Source organism: Poecilia reticulata, chromosome 1 (genome assembly GCF_904066995.2).
Source record: "Poecilia reticulata chromosome 1, P_reticulata-male-v2, whole genome shotgun sequence".
NCBI lineage: Eukaryota > Metazoa > Chordata > Actinopteri > Cyprinodontiformes > Poeciliidae > Poecilia > Poecilia reticulata.
The window spans coordinates 32,698,525-32,717,495 of NC_088830.1; the positions used below are offsets into that span (position 1 = coordinate 32,698,525).

General features: G+C 43.5%; 1 protein-coding gene across 2 annotated transcripts in view; it reads right to left on the minus strand.

The window, feature by feature from the left end:
* The window catches only part of neurl1aa (neuralized E3 ubiquitin protein ligase 1Aa), a 64,924-nt gene that overhangs the window by 3,831 nt on the left and 42,122 nt on the right, over nucleotides 1-18,971 (minus strand). For both annotated transcript variants that reach the window (XM_008422224.3, XM_008422239.3), the window contains exons 4-5: nucleotides 10,732-11,454; nucleotides 190-339 (exon numbers count right to left, since the gene is read on the minus strand). In XM_008422224.3, coding sequence (XP_008420446.1) covers nucleotides 190-339; nucleotides 10,732-11,454 — 873 coding nt within the window. The remainder of the gene's footprint in view (nucleotides 1-189; nucleotides 340-10,731; nucleotides 11,455-18,971) is intronic.

Genomic DNA, 18,971 nt, shown 5'->3' on the forward strand with positions numbered 1-18,971 from the left:
TGTAAATCAGACACTGAATGGGACTTGGATGTGGATCTGTCAGTGAATAAGCTTCATGTGACAAACGGCACATATCAAACATTTTCCTGAGACGGTGATGCTCTGGAGCTGCAGCGGGATCAAATCTCTCCATCTCAAAAACACATTTCCATGTTCTCCTGTGGGGCAGCAGGTTCTGGGCCGACTTACCTCCGGCTGAGCTGCAGTAGGCGGCCGAACACAAGCCTCCGTTCAGGACCGGGTCGGAGACGCCGCTCCCCAGGGCGCTGGGCGTGTGTGGGGAGGAGGAGGGCGAGCTGGGGTTGGACGTGGCCCGTGGGTCCCCGACGTGGGTGGAGCCTAGTGAAACAGAGCGCATGAATTCCTTTAGATCAGTGGTGTCAAACTCAATTGTATTTTGGGCCGAATCAAAAATCTGAATGTTCTTAAAGGGCCGGTTGCACCAGAATCTATTGATAAAACCAATAAAACTGTTAAAATATCAATAAATAGCTGTTCCTCCAGGATTTGTGATTATTTTAGTGTTTATTTTTGCAATCAAAATGACAGATTTTGTGGTGAATATTAAATATTTGTAATCGTTATTCTTTTACAATATTTACACTAATGTATGATGTCAAATGTGACTATCACTCGTCGTATCAGTTACGGATTCAACGTTTTTGACCAATTTTGAGAAAATTAGCAGTAAAATCAGGAAAAAATTTGGAAATTTGTTGATTTTGTGTTATTTTTGCAGATTTGTGAAAAACTGGAAGGACTTATTGATGTAATTTGGAGTCCAGAGGGCCACATAAAAAGATGCGGCGGGCCAGATTTGGCCCCCGGGCCTTGAGTTTGACACCTGTGCTTTAGATGGAGGAAATCTGTCTTTGATTGGTTGTTTCCGCTGGAAACCAAGACGGTTTTCACCAGGACAGCAACAATAGTGCCGGAGGAGGTCAGGTAGAAAAAGTAAAGGTGTGTTCAACCTTTAATGACTAAATATTAACAAAGTACAGAAACAATAAATACAGCTGAATGTTACTGGTGGCATTAATTCTCATTTACAGTCGGGTTCATGGCCGACTCTCGCTGTTCAGTCCTGCCTCCATAATCAACCCTGACAGTCTCAGATTGATGCACACCTACAGTTGCTTCTATTGGCTTCCATTTGTAAAGTTACACAGTCAGAAAGTAACAGCAAATTAACTATAATAATAATAATTTGGATTATTTAGCTTGTCATAAAAAATTGGGATTCATTTTTAAAGTCATATTTTCAACACGTTCAAAATTAAATATTTCATTAGCAAACTACATATCTCACTTCAAACTGAATATTTAGTAAGCAAGTTAAACATTTAGCAAGCTAGCTAAATATTTAGTTTGGGCCTAGATATGTAGTTTGTAAGCTAAATATTTTTCTTTCTTGATGCATATTTAATTTGAAAATGAGAGCTTTATAAAAGAATATATAAAATAGTGAAAGCATGACTATAAACACATTTATTATCTTATGACAGGCCAAATAACTCAGATTATGGCTGTTGACTTTTGCCTGTATAACTCTACAAACGCGCCTCAAGCTTCTCCTCGTTCATCGTCGATGTTTTTCCACCTGCATCATTAGACATGAACATTGTACAGCAGCAAACTCACAACTTCTGAGAACAATTCATTCATCTCAATTCCTCTGGACAATAATTTTAGCACAACATTTCTAATTAATTATTTTCCATGTCTAAGGCTCAGAGAGCGGTGCTGTTGCTCTGCAGCAGCGAGGCTCTTTGGTCTTTTTGCAAGAAGTTTTTATGCAGCTGCTGTTTTTGCTTCACCTCTCGTACAGCAGCACGGATCCTGAACAAAAGCAGTATTTACATTTTCCCAGCAGTCGAAGCGTTGCAGCCATGAAAGCAGAAAGAAAAGAAATTCCAGCACATTTATCACTGTAGAGGACCAGGCGCAGTCAGGAGTCGGCCAGCATCCACACTCATTTTATTTTACACAGAGGAGACAAATGGGAATTCCGAGTGCAATAGGGAACACATGCTGGAATGCCAGCGACGTTTGGAAAGCCGGGAGGCGGCAGAATGACAACGAGGATGTAAGAGGCGAAACTTTGCTGCTTTAAAAAAACCTGGTAAACGTTGTTGAGTGTCGGGAATCTGATCCCAGGATGATCGTTTACCTCCGTTCACATTCACTGTTTTCACATTTCACCAGACCAATAAGAATCAAAAACAATTACAGATGTATGCGGTTTTTATTTTATACATTTTTAATTTTACACAAATATTTTCTCATTTTTAAAGGGTTATTTCCACTTATGTCATTTAAGTATTTTTTCCTCACTTATTTTTATTTTTGCTTGCACATTTTTCTCCATTTTGTTTCCATTTGAAGATGCCCGTTTCCTACCTGTGATGAAAAATCTGTCAATCATCTTATCCATGTAAGACAAAGACATTTTATTTTTACTTAAAGCAGAAACCAGGAGGCATTAAAAGGACCCAGTTTGGTGAATCCTGTTAGAATTAGATCCTACAGAAGGATCTGTTAAATGTCTGCAGCTTCCTTAGTTTGGCTGGAATTAACCTGAGGCAACAGGTCTGATAAATCTTCAGTTTGCTTCTTTTCCAGCTCTTAATGTCCCTCAGTAGCTGTAAACATCTCCTAATATCGCTCTTTCCAGCAGACGTGTTAAAAACCAACATTAGGGTCAGCCAGAGGGGGCGTTGTTTGTTAAATGGCCGTTTGGACCTTTATTCTTCTCCAAATCGTCTAATAAACAAAGAATTTAATTTAAACAATAAACTACTCCAGATAGCGACACTAATCACTTATCTCTCTCTGCCCTGATATTTACGCCGGCTTCCAATCACAGCAGGGCTGGAAAACAGAATCTGCTTCATGCATTTAAATGCAAATCAGACGATCCACAGAGCGAGGATCTAATCATCCACAAAGCGTTCCCATCAAACACTTTGCTGCTTCGCCACTTAAGTACAGATTACTTTAATTACCCTCCCTGAAGCCCCCTGTCAAAAAACTCAGATTAACAGTGGAAATCAGCTGCTGTGCATTTCAGGTACAGAAGCAGAAACCGCTCCGTTTCCTCTGGACTTGCTGCTGATGCATGTTTGAAGGTCTGCTGGTTCCTCTGGACGGTAACAAAAAACATCAGATCCAAACTCAGTAATCTGCAGATGGACCAATCTGAACAGAGCCATCACACACACACACACACACACACACACACAGACACACACACACACACACACAGACACACACACACACACACACACACACACGCGCACACACACACACACACACACACACACGCACACACACACACGCACACACACACACACACGATGAAGTTAATGTCCCCTTGGAGCCAGGTCAGTATTTCTGTCCCTGCAGCTCGTGGATCTAAATCAGGATCTGTTTGATGTGGCGTGATGGGACGGGGCTCGGGTTGAGACATGGCATCTCTTTTGTTTGCATGCCAGTGGGGTGTGAGTGTGTGTGTGTGTGTGTGTGTGTGTGTGTGTGTGTGTGTGGTGGGAGATCAGCCTGGTCCTCCCGAGCCCTCTGGAGCCAACTGCAGTGTATTCGAGTGTTACTGTGCTGCAGTTTGGAGTGTTTTACAAGACATGCCGGGGAGGAACTCTGTCAGGAGGAGCAGCTTCTGTCCATAATCACACGGAGGCACCTGAACACCTGATAATAAAATGTAGTCTTGGTAAAACGACGTTTCAGACCAACGATGACCTTTAAAAGCCTCCAGAGGTTAAGATTTTCTCACTGCTGCACTTCTGCTCTATTTCCAGAGGGGGGCAGTCTTGTTTGATACTCCAGTAACCATGGTAACTTCAGAATCAGATGTGATGGATAGGATGATGTGAAGGGAACCTGTGTGAATCGCAGCATCAGATGAAGTTAGAAACATTTTTTGTCCATGTCTCTGACCGGGTCCACAGCTCCAAACCTGCTGCAGCTTTAAGGAGCGACTATGAAGACAATATTTACATTTCATGAAACATCGAGCGCCACTGTGCTCCATGTTTCGTGTACACCACTTTTTAATGCCCTCCCGTTTCATACAGCGTACATGTGTGAGGTGCATAAGCCACAGAGTTTAACAGGGCATCTTAAGTTTATTTATAGAATAAGAAGAAAGCCTGACGCTCTGCAGTCACATAATTACAACCGGAGTTAGGCAGAAAGTTTGTGACCATCAGCTGGAGCCTCTTCCTCACTGCAGACAGAGGGTCTGCATAGTGTAGCATGATATTTCATTTTTCATATACTGGCCTGGTTACATTTAAAATTCTCTGGGCGTTGGTCTTGGTTAGACATGTAGAGTGGATTACAATGGTTCAGAAGATCCAAAACAAAAGCATGAATGAAGAATCTCATTGGTGGATGACGGAGCTAAGTTTGGAAATGTTTATTAAATAATGTAAACGGAGAAAAAAACAGATTTAACATGATTTTCAAACACGAAACCAGAAGCAAATGGTTTTCTATCATTAGATTTTGACAAAACATCAAAAAGCCCAAAGATCTGCTTTATCTTCACAATAATAGTTTCTAATGCAAAAGTATTTTAGTTTTCCCTACAATAGAAGAAAACTGTCAGACATCGAGCTTTTAACTGAATAAAAACATTTTAGTAAAATGTGGATGAACAACATAGCAGGAAGAGGCTGAAGATGTGAAACCTGTCCAGCCGTTTCACAGAGGACTCCGACTTCCAGCTGTAGAGCCGAAGTCGAGAACGTTTCACCAACACGGTGCGACTGCAACACCTTACATCAGATTACTGGCGCTCGCTCGACCTGCTGCCTTTCCCTCCGTTTCCCTCTTCCTGTTAATCCCCACCGGGGGGCAAGCGGGCGGCCGCCGCCCATGAAGGGCAGCTGAGGCAGGATCGGCTCTGATCCCGTCTGGATTACAGCGACGGCTGTGAACAGCTGTGAGGCCGACCGAGGCCACATCCCTGCTGCTGGGTCCACCCATCGGCTCGACCGACCGACTGCAGCAGCTCGGAGGAAAAGAGGAATCTTCTGCTTGGAAATGGAATAAATAAATCAAAACAGGAAGGACAGACCTGAAAGGAGTCCTTTAAATAGTTTTTGTTGGTGTGAAACTCGATGGCCCTTCACAGAAGAAACAACTCCTCGTGTGAAAACAGAAGCTCTCGTTATGAGGACCTCATAAAGCCCGTCTGAGACAGAGGAGAGGAAAACTGCTCAGTGGTTGGAAGGTTAAGGTCATGAATAACCTCAGTGCATAAAATGTTAATGTTCTCCTTCTGTCTGTGCAGAAGATCCTATCGTTGGAGACAAAGAGGCCGCTCCGCTGGGAGGAGACGGTCATTCATCCCCGAACTGTTTGTCTCCACGTCAACGTGAAGCCAAGACCAGATCAGCTTAGAAATAAATGCAAACGAAACAGGAAATATTGTTTAGAAAACCCACAAGCGAGAAACAGCCTGGATTTCCTGTTTTTAAGCTTTCAATGCGTTTCTAAAGTTTGTGTCACTTTATCCTGTCAACATGGTCAAATACTGAAGGATGTACAGTATTACCTTTGATAGAGCAATACTGTTACTTTACAAAATGTTCCCATTCTGACCTTTGAACCCCAGTACTCCTGCTGGTTAAGGAACCACATTATGAATAGTAAACTTGAAACCTCCTCTAAAGGCCAAAGGATTTCTGTTGTTAAACTGTTGATCAGTTTTATCATCCAATTTGGATCTGGGCTCCAGATGACGACAAAAACAACATAATCTGCATTTCTTTTTAGATTATTTTGGCATATTTGGTCATCCAGAAACACGTTCTTCTGTCCCTTTCACCGGCTGCACCAGGTGCTTTCTGTGTATTACTGTATTGTGAAATAAAAAAATCAGCAGAAAGAAGAGCAGCGGTTTGAAATGGTGAACTGATCAGCATTTAAAAGAAGAAAATGTGTTTATTCATTTTTCCAGGAACATTTTGCATTTAAACACGCAGACTGAGGCTGACAGGTGAAGGATTGAACACAAACCACCCAAACCTTAAACCTGCAGTGATCCCTCAGCAAATAATGCAGAAAGTGACGGGAATTTATGCATGTATTTTTCCTAAAAGTAAATGGAAGCACAGAGTCTTTAAAGAACTTACTGCATTAAAATGTGAGAAAATGTTTTCAGATTTCTGACTTAATTAAATTCTCCGAACCCAAGACATGATGAACTGCTCAGAACATCTTAGTAGAACTTCGCATGAAGAAAAAAAGACTAATCCTTTAATTCAGCGATGAGTTCCATCAGCTCCTGTTTTGTCGTGACCTCCACATCGTGCAGACATGAATAAAAATGAGCAAACGATGTGGAAAAAGACGGGAAGAGCGGCTGGGATCAGAGAGGAACCGCAGCTGCAGCGAGCGAGCCGCTTCACTTCAGCACCGGCGTGTTGACATTTTAATAGGATCCATAATACCAGCGAAGTGGGTCAGCGGCTGAGCGTTCTGTCCCAGCGCCAGCGGGCGCCGAGTCCGCTCAGCTTCTGAAGGTTCTGCCCTGCTTTCTGCTCGTTTTGGTCCAGTCCCGCTCAGAGGAGGTTTCTGGAGACCAGAAATAATTTGAAACCTGCGGGCGACGCGTCTCTGTAACCGATTCTGTCACGTTCAGCTCGTCAGGCTAAACCGCCTGCGGTCCGAGTGCACAAAGGTCAGCTGGTCATTCAGTGCTTCTGCTGGGAAAACAATTTGATTTCATGTCAAATAAAATATCTGTCAAAAGCTGTGAAATCTTCCCTTCCTGAGCCTCATCGAAGGTTCAGATTAAACAGCGTTTCATTCAAGTTGATTCAAACTTTAGTTATTTGTCCCAAAAGACAATTTAATGTTTTCATAACTCAGATTATCTAAGTGACTTCAAAGAATCACTGTTGATGGTGAAGCTGTGGGCAGGAAAGACCTCCACTAGATCTCCACTAGATCTCCACTAGATCTCCACTAGATCTCCACTAGATCTCCACTAGCAGTCAGCTGTGAATCTGAAAAGGCCTCTGACTGAAGACGGGGTGGGTAGATGTTGGAGTAGGGGATATGATCCTTCTCCATCACGATGGATAGAAGATGGTTAGAAATTCTGCTCTGCATCCATGAAGCCTCTTTTTCTCCACTACTGAGATCCACAGTCAGAGGTCAGAGGTCATAGTTCAGGTATTAAATGAGTTTTTGAGATTCTAGATCAGTGCTCCCAGTTCTAAACTAGCTGATCTGGTTCAGGCAGCAGTTCATTATAAAGCCATTAAAACCACAACGAGGCAACATGACGTTTTATATTCACATGAGAGAAAATATGTTTTTCTTTCATGAGACTTTTTTTCATTCGGCCCTGAAAGACAAACTAAGCTTTGAGAGACTAAATGTTTTACTTTTTGTTTTGGTGATTCTCTGTTCAGGGAAGTTTAACCACTTGGTAAGAAAACCAGCTGGTCCAACCTAATGGGCAGCCAAGTGTTTGACATCTGAGAGCCAACAGATAACACAGTTTATGCGTCTCTGATGAAATTTGAAGTTAATTTGCTCTGACATAATGTCAGCGGCTGGATTCTGAACCGGTTCTGAAACTTCAGCCCTCGGCTTCTCCAAAGCTCTTCTTTTCTGAATTGTTTTAAATTGGCTACATTGGATTTAAATCCAGCAACAATCAACACTTTACTAAAAGATAAAACTCTTTCTAGTCGTATTTCGTATTTTTTTTACTAAAGTTTATTAGGCTTTTAAATAGGGGTTTTGTTTAGATCCTTCCAGTGTTGCATTATGTTGTGATTGTTCTGTAATTTGGTGCCAAATAGAACTTTGAAGTGGATCTACAGGCACCAAACCTCAGAATGGAGGGTATTTATCTCCCCCAGCCGGTGCAGCCGCCCCTCATGAGGTTCTGTTCCCATCAGAGCTCCATTACTCTGCTCTCTGCTGTATCGCTCCATCTGGAAGCGCCGCAGACCCACTGGGACACATCCCTCACTCCAACCGGTTCGGCCCAACCCGCGGCGCGGACGCTCAGAGCAAATCAGCAGATAAGGAGCTGGAGCAGCCAGATAAGAGTCGCTTCCTAATTCGAAGCAGCTGAAAGGTAAAGAAGAGTCACACTTCACTGGGATTTCCAAAGATGGGAGCTGATAAGGAGACGTGCCTCGGATCTCTCATTGTTCTGCGGTTCCGGTTCTGTTGCTCTGCCAGGGCTTTTTGTTTTCCGTAAATGACTATTAGAAACACACAGGCGACCAGGTGGTCAGCTGAACTCCAGCCAAACACTCATTTAGCTGAGAAGTATCACAGAGTGTTCTCACCGGGACTTTTGGACCTGATTGGAAAAACAACAGAAAGAGGAATGAATGTGAGCCCAGCCAGCGATCAGAGAGTCACGGCGACATTAAGGTCCAGAAAGGCCGGCAGTCTGCTGCTCTGGCATTTGCTGAATTGATCTCTGTCAACATGACGCAGCTTTACTGGAGCTGGCTGTGACTTATCGACAGCCTCGTCTGTTGCTTTGTTGTCAGCTGATGTTGGGGGGGGGGTCAGGTGGTGGTGGGGGGGGGGGGGTCAGGTGGGGGCGAACACAGCAGACACTCAGGTCTACACTACAACAGTTCACAGTACGAAGAAACAGGAGGGAATGTTTAAATCCCAAAGAGCAACATAACCTGATGTACGTCAAATACGACTTTTATTTTGAAAAATCAAAGTAGATCTCTGAGTTAGTAGTCGTCTTGCAATCGGAAGGTTGTAGGTTCAATTCCAGCTTCCTCATGTCGATGTGCCCTGGGCACTTAACCCCAAACTGCCTACCGATCTGCCTGCCGGTGTATAAATGTGTGAGTGTGAATGGGTGAATATGACTCTGGTGTGAAGTGTTTTGAGTGGCCAAAATGACTGGAAAAGAGCTATACAAGTTCAGTCCATTTACCATTCATTACAGCTGGCATAGTTTTACTGCAGCCACAATAAATGAATATGAGTCACACTGTGTTCACATGTATGTTGATGAAAATGTTTTACATGGATGGTCTTAATGTGAGGAAATAAATCGTAGCCTAGTTTCAGCTTCACCTGGTTCAAATTTTGTACAAAAAGATCTAATAAGCACCTTTTGCTACCCAATTATTAATCTGTAAATCCAAAAACAGTCCGGAACCCCCTGGTGGACACGAAGGGAAATGCAGAGTCAGTCCAGGACCAACTCAGCTGAACTGTGACATCATTATCAGCTAAGCTAACTATTTTATTGTAAAATCTAAAAGAAGTCATTAAACTGTGATTTCATGAAAACCGTCAAAATGCCAAATCAGGCAGATGAAGTTCTGCAGCTTAAACTTCATGTTTTAATGAAAAGTGGAGTTAAAATGAAATCCACTGATATCCTCTTTAAAAGACGTGATCCATCTCTACTGTGTTTCTTTACAGTAACATCTGTAGCTCTGAACCTTTTGAAGCTCTGCTTCCTTTTCCTCCGTCGCCAGAGGAAAGCAGGATGCGGTTTTAGTTCCTCTGCAATCAAACACTTCTGCTGTCGGATGTTTTACCTTTTAGCTGCATGACTCCTATACAATAATTTAGCAGATTTGGATACAATCTGTTTGTCGTACGAACGTCGGATGCAGAGGTGTCCTCTCATCCTCCTCATCATCACTGAAATCATTTAAAGCTGTAAAAAGCAAAAGTTCCAGAAACGAGACCTGAAGCCGCCTCACCTTTTCTGTCGTTTTTCTTCACATCCTGTTTTTCCAGGTCAGGACAGAGCTCTACTCTTCTCCGAATCCACTCACATCCTTCCCTTCTAAAGACCTCTGCTGTAAACATTGTGACAAACAGTAACAGAGCACGCTCGTTCACCTTTGACCCCTGAGTTCCTGGGCTGGTGTGCCGGCGGAGCATTCTGCACTTAGCAGGAATCCATTTAAACCAGCAGGGCGAGTAAATGAATTAAGGATGGAGGTCTCATCAGCTCAGCGCCGGGCCAGATGAGATCGATACATTGATCTTTGAGCTCATGACCCGGGACGCGTCCCACAGCTAAAGGCTCGGTTATTTCCCACATCAATTATTCCTCCAAAGTGGGATAATCCACAGAGGAAGCCTGGAATGGAAGAGGAAAACTCTCCTTTTCCCCATTAGGGAGACAAAACCAGCTGATAAAGACGAGCGCAACTGGTTCCAGTGTTTCAAAGATTTATTTGTAGATTAGAACTTTGTTCTCGTTTCCAATGTTTGCTTAATATAATAAGGATATTTTATACCTTACTGTCTTGGTTCATGTTTTTGCACAATATTTCTGCAGTTTGTTACTGAAGCAGAGGAGATTCTATGATAGATAAAATGTAACAATAGTTTGTTCTGAAGACGAGGACAGCTGCAGAATATCAGGACAACTTGCAATTTATGAATCCGGAATTTTATTTACCATTTTCTTTCTTTCACCAATATTGATATTTTTATGTTCATGACACACACGCACACGCGCACACACACACACACACACACACACACACACACACACACACACACACACACACACACAAGTGCACATTAGAGAGATCAGTTGACTTATCAGTCATGTTTCTGCCAGAGACCCACACAACGAGGAAACATGCAAACTCCACGCAGAAAGACCCCTGATTTAATTTACCCGTCCCTAATTTGTATATCGCCTTGAAAATCTTTGTTGGTGGTTCCAGTACTTACCCAGAATCCTCAGCTGCGTCACAGCTCCGTGCAGGCCGAAGAACATCCAGAGGGGGCGCGAGTTGTCTACGCACACCTGCATCCCCACGTTGGTGCCGTTGTGGCTGAGGATGACCTCTCCCTCTTGGTTGACCAGGAAGCCCAGGATGTCGCTGCTCTGCAGAGGCGTCGGCACGCGGCACACGGCCCAGAACTCCTTCCTGTCCACCAGAGCCTCCGGGTTGTACGGCAGGTCGCTGGGGCGCAGCACCGCCGGGTCGCAGGACGTCACGCCGTACGACAGCGAGCCCGAGCGCGCCGGGCTGGACTTGGTGACCTTGATGAAGACGGTCTCTCCGGTGCGCAGGGGCCGGTTGGTGAAGACCAGCGTCCGTTCCTCCCGGGCGTGCTCGGACCGGGCCACTGTCTGCTCGTCCAGCGTCTTGATGTGGGCGCCGCGCAGCTGGTGGAAGTGCAGGTCGCTCTCCAGGGCCGAGGGCAGCAGGGAGGACTGCTGCGAGTTCAGGGAATTCTGGGGGATGGGGCAGGTGGAGGAGGAGGACGCCGAGGCCAGGTGCAGCGTGTGGCGGTGAGAGTGGGCGGGGCCTCGGTCCTCCTGCTGCAGGTTGAGATCGCACAGGCTGACGGAGAGGCGGGAGTCGTCGGCCTCGCGGCGCAGGGAGGAGGAGCGCACCGTGGTGAAGGAGCGTGGGCGCAGACAGTCTGGAGGAACGATCTCACTGTCTGCAGGACAGAAACAGGAACACAGTGTGAAGGAGAGCAGCAGCCAAACGCTGATTAGCAGTCTGCCTGAGGCCTGCAGCACTCTGGTCAGCTGCATCTCCACCACACTGACACCAACAGCACTTCATCCTGCATGCATCAGCTGCATGCAGAGAATTCCTCATTTTTGACAGATTGTTGCGAACATATTTAAAAATTCACAACCAGAGTGGATAATAACTGTCAAACTGGAAGAAAAAGGAATTGGAAATGAATATCTGAAAAGTGTGGAGTCCATTTGTCGTCAGTGTAGAGCCATTGTTTGCTGCCATTAAAGCTGAAAGTTTAAGGTCTTCCCACCAGTTTTACTAACATTTCTACCCATTCCTCTTCTGAAAACTCCTGGTTAGCATTTCCCTCCACTGCTGAAACCTCTAACATCTTTTCTTCCAGCATTATCTTGTCTTTAGCCTCATTCATCGACCCATTAACTCTGACCAGCTTCCTTTTACCTGCTGACAGCATCCCCGTAGCCTGATGCTGCCACCACCATGTTTCATGCTGAGTTAGAGTTTAGTTTTATCTAAGCAAAGGACCCATTTTCCTGCAGCGGAAAACCGCAGAGGGGACATTTGAGGACAGTTGGTTGCTCTGGATTTTATTCAGGCCTAAATGCAAATGCATGAAACTCTTGTGAGATTGTTTACTTGCTGAAGATGTTAAAAACCATGTTCCATGATGCTTACAGTGCACTACACTGAAGTTCTGTTTGTAGAGGTCAAATTGTGAAAAAGTCACAGACTGTTCCTGTGAAAATTCTGAAAATGTGCTTAAAGAAACAGAAACTAACAACCTCAGGTCCTGAACTGAAAACGTTCATGCTAATACTGCTGCCAGCCATGGCAGGAGAATAAAAGGTATTGTTGATGATGAAAAGTCTGAGACATCCAAACAAGTTCAGTTTCTTCACTTCCTGTCCCGGGATCTCCCTGCTGAGAGCCGTTTATAACTGCCAGCGTTCTCCGCGTCTAATTCGTCTGATAAGCTTCCCAGAGGTTGCTTACACTTTCTAGATGTAGCTGCTTTAAATAACACGCCTTTAATAACCTCCCCTGAGCCTGGCGGCGGTAAAATTAGCCTGACTGAGCCGCCTGTTGGGTGTGTAATAGTTTGGGTGGGATCAGATTATCTACAACATGCGTGTTTGTTGGACTCAGAGTCCAGGGAAATGATGACGCAGCAAACAAACAAACGAGATATTAAATACAGTGAGACAACTGTTGGTGGCTGCATGAAGTGAACGAGGGATGAAAAACAGCCGCCGAAGGTCTGGAGAGCCTCTCCGGTCCGGGTCAGCGCTGAGTCTCTATCTGACCAGGGCCTGAGAGGCCTGACTGCAGATAAACCTCTTAGCCTCATTACGAGGCCTGCGGGACGGGCTGCAAACCGCAGCGGTGAGAACAGAACAGGAAGCCACTTATGATGCCGTCCTGCAGCTGATTGAGACGCAAACCAAAGGCAGACGGACAGGAAAAGCTTCCTGAAAGAAGATCTGCTCGACAGAACTAATCTGTGGTTTATGGGGATCATTTTAACTTACAAACAAAAGCTTAAAAATACAACTCTATCCCAGACGCTACCGGCCTGAGTTAGCATGCAAACATTAGAAAAGGACGGAACAAGTATGGGTGCAAACATTTCTGTTCAACTTTCATTACGTCAGCATGGTTGTGTGTCCTGTGTTGCCCTGCGACAGACTGGCGACCTGTACAGGTGACCCGTCCAGGTGACCCCGCCTCTCGCCCGGAACGTTAGCTGGAGAGGCAGCAGCACCTCCTGACCCCACTAAGGGACAAAGGTGTAAAGAAAATGGACGGATGGATGGATTGATGGATGGATGGATGGATGGATGGATGGATGGATTCATTACGTCATTGACTTTGCAGCAATTTCTCCTGCTGAACAACCATGAAGTGGAGGTAGAAACTTAATTGGATCAAGTCATTAATTTAGCAGCAATTCCTCATCCTGACTGAGTGCAATGAGGACATGAACAACCTTTGAAATGGAAGAAATTTACAACAGAACCCGAACCAGTCTGAGAAAGACTGACCATCTTCTACAATTTATGCCATTTTAAAGCTTTTTCCTTCTGTGCCCAAAAACTAAATAATATTTGTGTCTCATAAATAACACTAATAAGTGGGACTCAATTAAAATTTTTATTGAGTTAATTCCAGGGTCTGTAATTAATTAATTGCTATTAATCACATTTTCATTGAAAATAACAGCATAAGCAACGTTTTCATTTCAAAGACCCTTTTTGCTGCTAGATTATTGAATAATCTCAACAACAAAGATTGTTTTTAATCTGTTATTTAGGTTGATAAGACATCAGATTTGTGCAAAGTGTTTTTCTGTTCATTCAGTTCTACAGAGTTTCAGAAAACCCTGAAACGTGAGAGCTTTCATTATTTCACAGAAACAGATAAACTCAGCCTGAACGCTCAGGGATATTTAATGCAAGCTACAGATTCCTTTCATGTTGGCTTATGTGAACCCACCTTAACTAGGATTATGTCTATATATTCAGCTCATGTCGATTCCTCAGTTCTCTCCAAAAGGCAGTGAATCACATCACACTTGATGCTTTAAATGTGTAAACCTGAACTGGAGTCGACAGCAGCCTCCTCCGCGTTTGATCCTCTGATTTTTATGCGCCGTGGATGAAATCCCGTCCGATTAAGTCTTGGGAAGATTACACAGCATCACAGCTCCATCAAAGTCACGTTAGCCATCATTTAATGTTAGCTACAAACCCAAAGCAGCAAACTCTGTGATTAATCTTTAATGGGACTCTGGCTCTTTAATTGTGTTAACAGATTAGTCTGAGGCTTTAAATGGAGAGGACGGTACCTTTGGTGGTCCCAGAGGCTGATAATCAAAACACCTCTCAGCTCTGAAGAGCAGCCGCTGACACAGGCGAGCGGCAACATCAGAGCTCTGAACGTCTCAGAGCTCTGATGTTGTAACTTTATTGCTAAGCAGTAAAGTTATTAAGTAGAAAAAAAGATAAAAAATATCTTTAATTTCTATTGGGTTTTTTTTTAACCTTTTTGCACATGGGCAATTCCAATTTGATGATTTTGGTGCATAAGAAAAAAGTTTGGGCCCCTCTGCCTGTAAGCAGAGAGGCAGAGGTGTATGATGGCAGTGGCAGCATCATGCTGCGGAGATGCTTTTCTTTAAAAGAGATTAGAAGGTTTACTTTCAGCCATAGACAACCAGAACTACAATGAAATTTAGATCACAGCAGATTCATGTTTTAGAATGGTCTAGTCAAAGTCCAAACCTAAATGATAAATAATATTTTGCTGTTTAATTTTGCTTTGTTTGTCTCCACCTCCACTGGAAAACACAGCTGTCTGTGCCAACACTTTCAGACAGTGTGTGTGGAATCAGGCAGAGCTGGAGCCTTTTTATAAAAACTAACAGGGAAATGTTTTCTCGGTAACGTTGGGGTATAAATACTTCTGCAAAGTGCTGTGTTGCTCCTAAATGAGTCATTTACAGAAGGAAAGAAAACCTCAAAGTGACCTCTGCTGATGAGCCAAAGCTTTCAGTCCACCTGCAGCCGAACCCTCCGCCTCCCTCAGAGGATTGGAATGATGGGAGTCCTGCAGAGTCACTCCATCATAAATTGAATTATGATAGGTTGGAGTTAGTCAGAGAGCTCTGGGACTTGCGGCAGGGACTGGATGGGCGATGATGACATATCTGTTGGAGAGAGGGATCCTGTGACGGAGGGGCCGCGCTGCCATTCCCAATCCTGGATTTATGTTGAAAGGAGGCAGTGGCGGCCTCCCAAGAGCCGCAAATCATCTCCCTGTCCTTTCTGCATGTCAGCGCTGCTTTAAGTCAAACTCAGGATGTGTGAACACACACCAAACGACGCATTGGCTCCTCTCAAACCCGCACTCACTCATCTTTTGTTTTACAAAAAGCTTTCTGTGAGGTTTTATGTTCCCTTTTACATTTTTTCCTTTATCCATTTCCTCAAAGGGAAGTCGTTTCAAACCTCATCTGTCTTTCTGAGACGAGGAAACTCTTTGCTTTATGAGGAACAAACCCTTTTTCTCAGCTCGGAGGACAGAAAGGGGCTGCAGCATTTACCGGGCTCTCATAAAGGAGCGTGCTGGTGCACACGGCGTGCACGTGTGTGACCTCACCAGCTGCCGCCCGCTAATCGTTGGTGCACCTGCCTTTTTAACCGGGACAATCCCTTTGCTCCTATTGGTCCCTTTCAAATTTAAACACTCGCCGATGCTGGAGCTACTTCAGAAACTCTGTGTGCTCCTTCAACTGGCAACCCCACTTCAAAACCCAACAAATCAGAGGGAGTCCGTTTCGTTGTTTCCCCTCTTTCTCCAGTGAGCATTTTGTGATTCCAGTAATTAGGCACCTGTTGGGTTAATCCGCTGCAAATACATGGAGCGGCGTGTCTGTTTTAGCCCACAGAGTCTCTGGCTGTAAATGTTTTTGATTGGAGCAGCGGACAGGTTAGTTAGCGCTGGACGGAGGGAGAGGCTGGGTGGCTTTAGCGGCTTTGCGAGCCTGAGCAGACGGAACGAGCCAGGGGTTTGAGCCGCAGTTCGAGACCGGCCGAGGGTTTGAGGGGGGATTTACTCTCTCACGCTCACAGCCTGTTTCACAGGGTTTACTCTTTATCCGACTCTGGAGGGTTTCATCTGATGTCTGCAGAGAAAAGAGTGATCTCACCGAGATAGGAGAGGAACGGAGATGACATGAGTATGTGTAGATATGAAGGGAAGTGTTCGGATGGGATTAGCTGAGAAGGCAGAAGGTAGAGGAGGATATCCAGGGAGATTTTGCACTGAAGAGATAAAACTGGAGCAGACAGAGAGAGAGATGCTTGAAAGGGAGGGATGGGCTCAGAAGGATCTTTATGCTGGATGTTTTGGTCCAATCTGGAGTCTGGGTTTTAAGGAAAAACTCGCATTCGAGGCAACTCAGCCAAAACAAAATCTGGGTCGGTCCCAAGAGGCCCGTCCCTTTAAGTCACAGGTACTTTGGGTCACCAGGACATTTCAGCTGGTACCAAACAGCCTCACAGGACTTCAACACTACTCAGCTTCCTTATATGGAACCTGGGACAATACGCCCGAGTATGAGGGATCATTTAAGGCGGATGTCTCACACATCCACCACGAATACAGAATCCTTCCAAGTGTTACTGACGTACGGCAGCAATAACCCAATCACACTGCTACTCAACCTCAGATACTCTGTCTGCATTCACATCATACCTCAGCATGCTAAACGCTTGAATTACCAGCACCTGGACCTCTTTCTGAATACTTCAGCTAATATTTTCTGAGTCCTAATAGACTGTATATATAAAATCTCCAAATCATTTAGTGAATTATTAAATAACGATACATCAGCGACAAAAAGCATCCAGATCCAGAAAGACACTGGGAACTTCACGCCCTTCATCCCAATATACACTCACTAACAGAGATGTGTTGTAACTATTTACATTTACTGAGTTACATTTTAGGAGTAGTTTCACTGCAAAGTACTATTTAGTTTTACTTGATAAATATCTTTGTGAAGTTTATTTGAGTAAAATTTCTGGATATTCTACAAACTGAGTACTTTCACTGAATAAGGAACAAACATTAAGTATGGATTTTATAAGTTTTACACTATAAAATATTGACTTGTAGACGCGTCTTCCACTTAAAATTAGACAATTTCTAAATGCATATCTTCTTTTTCCATTTTGATATTTAAAAATACATAACTTTATATTTTTTCTGCTCAGTACTTGATTTGGATTTTTAAAAGCACTGGGATTTTAATGAAACACATAAAAAATCCCATTAAAAAACTTTCACTTTAAATTGCGACATGTTTTCTGAAGTTAAATGAAACTAATCTTTGTGGTTTTATAGTAATCACAGGTTTATATTTTAAACAAATCTACCTTGACTCACCTCACTGTAGGACAGAAAGATGAAAAAACTACAAAACAAAAAGTGATAATGTTTAAGTGATTTTCAATCAGAGCAGCTTAATGCTGGTCGTGACTTTATAAAAACTTCTCTCCATCATTTTTCACCCTGAACCTCCAACAGTCTGGAGGAGGATCCATCTTCACAGATGATCTAGTTAGAAAACTTTCTAATCAGTTTAATTTCTTCATTTCAAATCTAATTTTAGAACTTCAACCGTCCGGAGCAACTGCTGAAAATCAATTTTCCTCTTGGGGATTATCAAAGTTCCTCTGATTCCCATCTCAGCACAGCTCCAGGACGGCTGTCTAAGTTTAGAATGTAATTTATGAACCGGCATGCAGTCGGCCACCCTCTTTCCCGAACTGTGTCACAGAAAGATTTACACCCTGTTTGTGCCTCCTAATGGGTTTTAGTCACTTTCTAATATCAGACCGCTGGATGAATCCGAGGATCGCTTCTTTAGATCACATAGAAATTCAGAAAAACAGGAAACGGCACAGGGTTTTTCACTGGTTACCATGGTTACCCACACACATCAACAGTAACGGTCATTTTAAATCATTTAAAATTTGACTCCAAATGCCAAATAATACAAATTCTGATAGCTCATCTTTGTTATTTGAGTCATAAATCTTTCTGAGGCCAAAAAACGCCACGCTGGTCAATTTTATTCATTTGATGTGTTGAAGTTTTTACTGCTCTACATTTCCTGAAAATGCCCCAAAAGCCCCCAAAAAAGCCATGTTTTCATCTTTGTATGTTTCTCTTGGCTGTCCGTGTGAAGCGTGATCCCATTAAGAGGGAGAATCGTTCCTGCCAAGTCAAACACTGAGCTCGTATTAATCAAAGATGGGAATCCTGGCTGCTTTCTCCACTGTGAGCTGGATTTCTGTCAGTCCTCATGTCAGCAGGAGTTTATGAAGGAAGCGGAAAGCTGCAGCGGACTGACCCAAAGTTTAAAATTATCTGTTTCACTTCACTTAAAACGAGTGGAGGGTTAAAATTTTGAATTGAGTTAATTGCAGGGTCTGTAATTAATTAATTAACTGCGATTAATTGCATTTCAAATGAAAAACTGTATATGGACAAAATAAGCAACATTTTAATGGCAGTGACGACTGCAGACGCTGGCATCAGGGTTGGGGACGTCTGTGCTGCTGCAACATGTTTAACATTGAGATGCTTTTTTAGTCTTGAACAGCTGCACAACTTGAACACAACAATAATCTTTTCCAACATCGTATCAGATCATTGTTTGAAAAATTAGTGGACCAACAGAAGCAGCTTGTGTCGCTCGTGCATCAGATTTACAGGCGTACCGGAAACATGGTTTAGGATTTTTGTATGTAAACATTTTTTTTTTTAATGGAATAATTGTGGTAACATTCTTTTAACACTTTAAAATCTGTGAAATTAATTAATCAGAATGAACGTGTTAAAGTCCCAGCTCTACTTTAAACTAAAACCTGTAACACGAACAATGGAAGGTAACAGAAT